Genomic DNA, 1,864 nt, shown 5'->3' with positions numbered 1-1,864 from the left:
TTAGATTTGTGATGTGTTATATATATTGAGCAATCATATGGTGCAGGTTAAGTCCTTTTTACAAAGCTTTTGGGGTTTTGGATAAAGTTCTTCCAAGGCGTGCATGCTCATAATACAAGACTGATTTGATAATTAGTACAAGTAGTCCATGATTAGTAGCTGATCATACATTCAATTCAATTCACTTCAAGTCAGACCTCTCTCTCTCTCTCTCTCCTCTTCCCAAAGCACATGCGAGCAAACTTTAGGTTAGATATGATAATCAGAACTTTAAAAGTACTATACAATATTTAATCCAATTGAATAAACCTGCTAATTATTAAGAACATAAACTTGCAACAAAGTTACATGAATCAGCGAACAGCAATAATAATAATGGGCATGAGTTGCTAATCATTCATGCATGCCAAATAAACAAAAAGATGTTTAAAAAATTGTGTTGGGATTTATTCAATCAACCGGAAAATCTAAGGCAATATTGACAAGAGGTTCTGCGGTGGTTTAATTTAATTAATTAGTTTTTGTGTGTGTGTAAATTATTAAATGATTAAGGAATTTATGAAGTTGCTGTCAGCAGCAGAGAAACGACAGTCCAGGGTGCCTCAGCCATGGATGATTCGCTTGCGGCAAGAGTGTATGATGTCAGTCACAGAAAGATGGACCCAATTTCAGATGATTAGCATGCGTGACTATATGAGATTGCTCATCATTTGCCAATTTTATTTGGTTTAGGGGCAACTCTGTCAATTACAAAAACATTAATCTTAATTATTAATTATTAATTACACTATTAATCTCCCTTATTTAAACACCCAACATGCAACGGACGAAAACCAAACCAACCCAACAAGCCTACAATCATTCCCTTCTCAAAAATTCCACTTCTCTGACTGAGAAGTCACTGGCAATCTCTTTCCCCAAGCATTTTGAGTGTCTCTTTCTCTCCCTCTCCCTCTCAGAGGCATTAAAGCAAACACCTTCCTTTCTTTTTTCAGTTCCAATTATACAGAAACTGAAACCAGCCATGGACTTCTTCAACAACTCGTCAAAAGCAAACACCTCCCCTTCTTCTTCATCAAAGACCAAAAGAAAGCAACAAAACCAGCAAACCCAACAACCTCAGCAGCAGCAGCAGCAGCAGGAGACGAGGTTTCTGGGAGTGAGAAGAAGGCCGTGGGGCAGATATGCGGCGGAGATAAGAGACCCTTCGACCAAAGAGAGGCATTGGCTCGGAACATTCGACACCGCCGAGGAGGCCGCCTTGGCCTACGACCGAGCTGCTCGCTCCATGCGCGGCTCCAAGGCTCGAACCAACTTTGTCTACTCGGACATGCCGCATGGCTCGTCTGTCACCTCCATTATCTCACCCGACGAATCACAGCATGACATGTCAGCCTTCTTCGCTACCCCACTCCAGCCCCAGCCCCAAACGACCAATCAGCAGCAGTCGTTCTTTACTCAGGACCCATTTGACGCATACCCGTATTCTGGCGGGTCGTCGGGCGGATTCGGAAGCGGGTCTTACGGGCCAGTTTCGGGTGGTGATGAACCCGGGTCTGGGTCTGGGTCTCAGTCTCAGTCTCAGTCTCAGTCTCACACTGAGCTACCACCTTTGCCTCCATGTGTTTCTTCTACTTGTTATGGGCCTGAAGGCGTTATGGGCTCTGATATGGATATGGGTTATTTCGGGTTTTCGGAGCCCACAACAAATAATGGGCTTGATCCAATGATGAGTGGATCCTACATGGGCTTTGACTCGAACGAGTTTGTGCAGCACAGTCCACTGTTTGGGAGCATGCCACCGGTTTCGGATGCGGGTATTGATGGGTTTGATTTGGGTTCATCATCTGCCTATTTCTATTGA

The 1,864-nt window shown here is 43.7% G+C and overlaps 1 protein-coding gene across 1 annotated transcript; it reads left to right on the top strand.

Annotated features, from left to right (window-relative positions):
* The first annotated feature begins 805 nt into the window (after positions 1-805).
* LOC117637372 (ethylene-responsive transcription factor LEP-like) lies at positions 806-1,864 on the top strand. The gene has a single exon (XM_034372251.1). The coding sequence runs from the start codon at positions 818-820 to the stop codon at positions 1,862-1,864; it is 1,047 nt and encodes a 348-aa protein (XP_034228142.1). The 5' UTR covers positions 806-817.

Source organism: Prunus dulcis, chromosome 1 (assembly GCF_902201215.1).
Source record: "Prunus dulcis chromosome 1, ALMONDv2, whole genome shotgun sequence".
In the NCBI taxonomy this organism is placed as follows: Eukaryota; Viridiplantae; Streptophyta; class Magnoliopsida; order Rosales; family Rosaceae; genus Prunus; species Prunus dulcis.
Note: the sequence above shows the minus strand (reverse complement) of the source record. Positions and strands in the feature narration are given on the sequence as shown.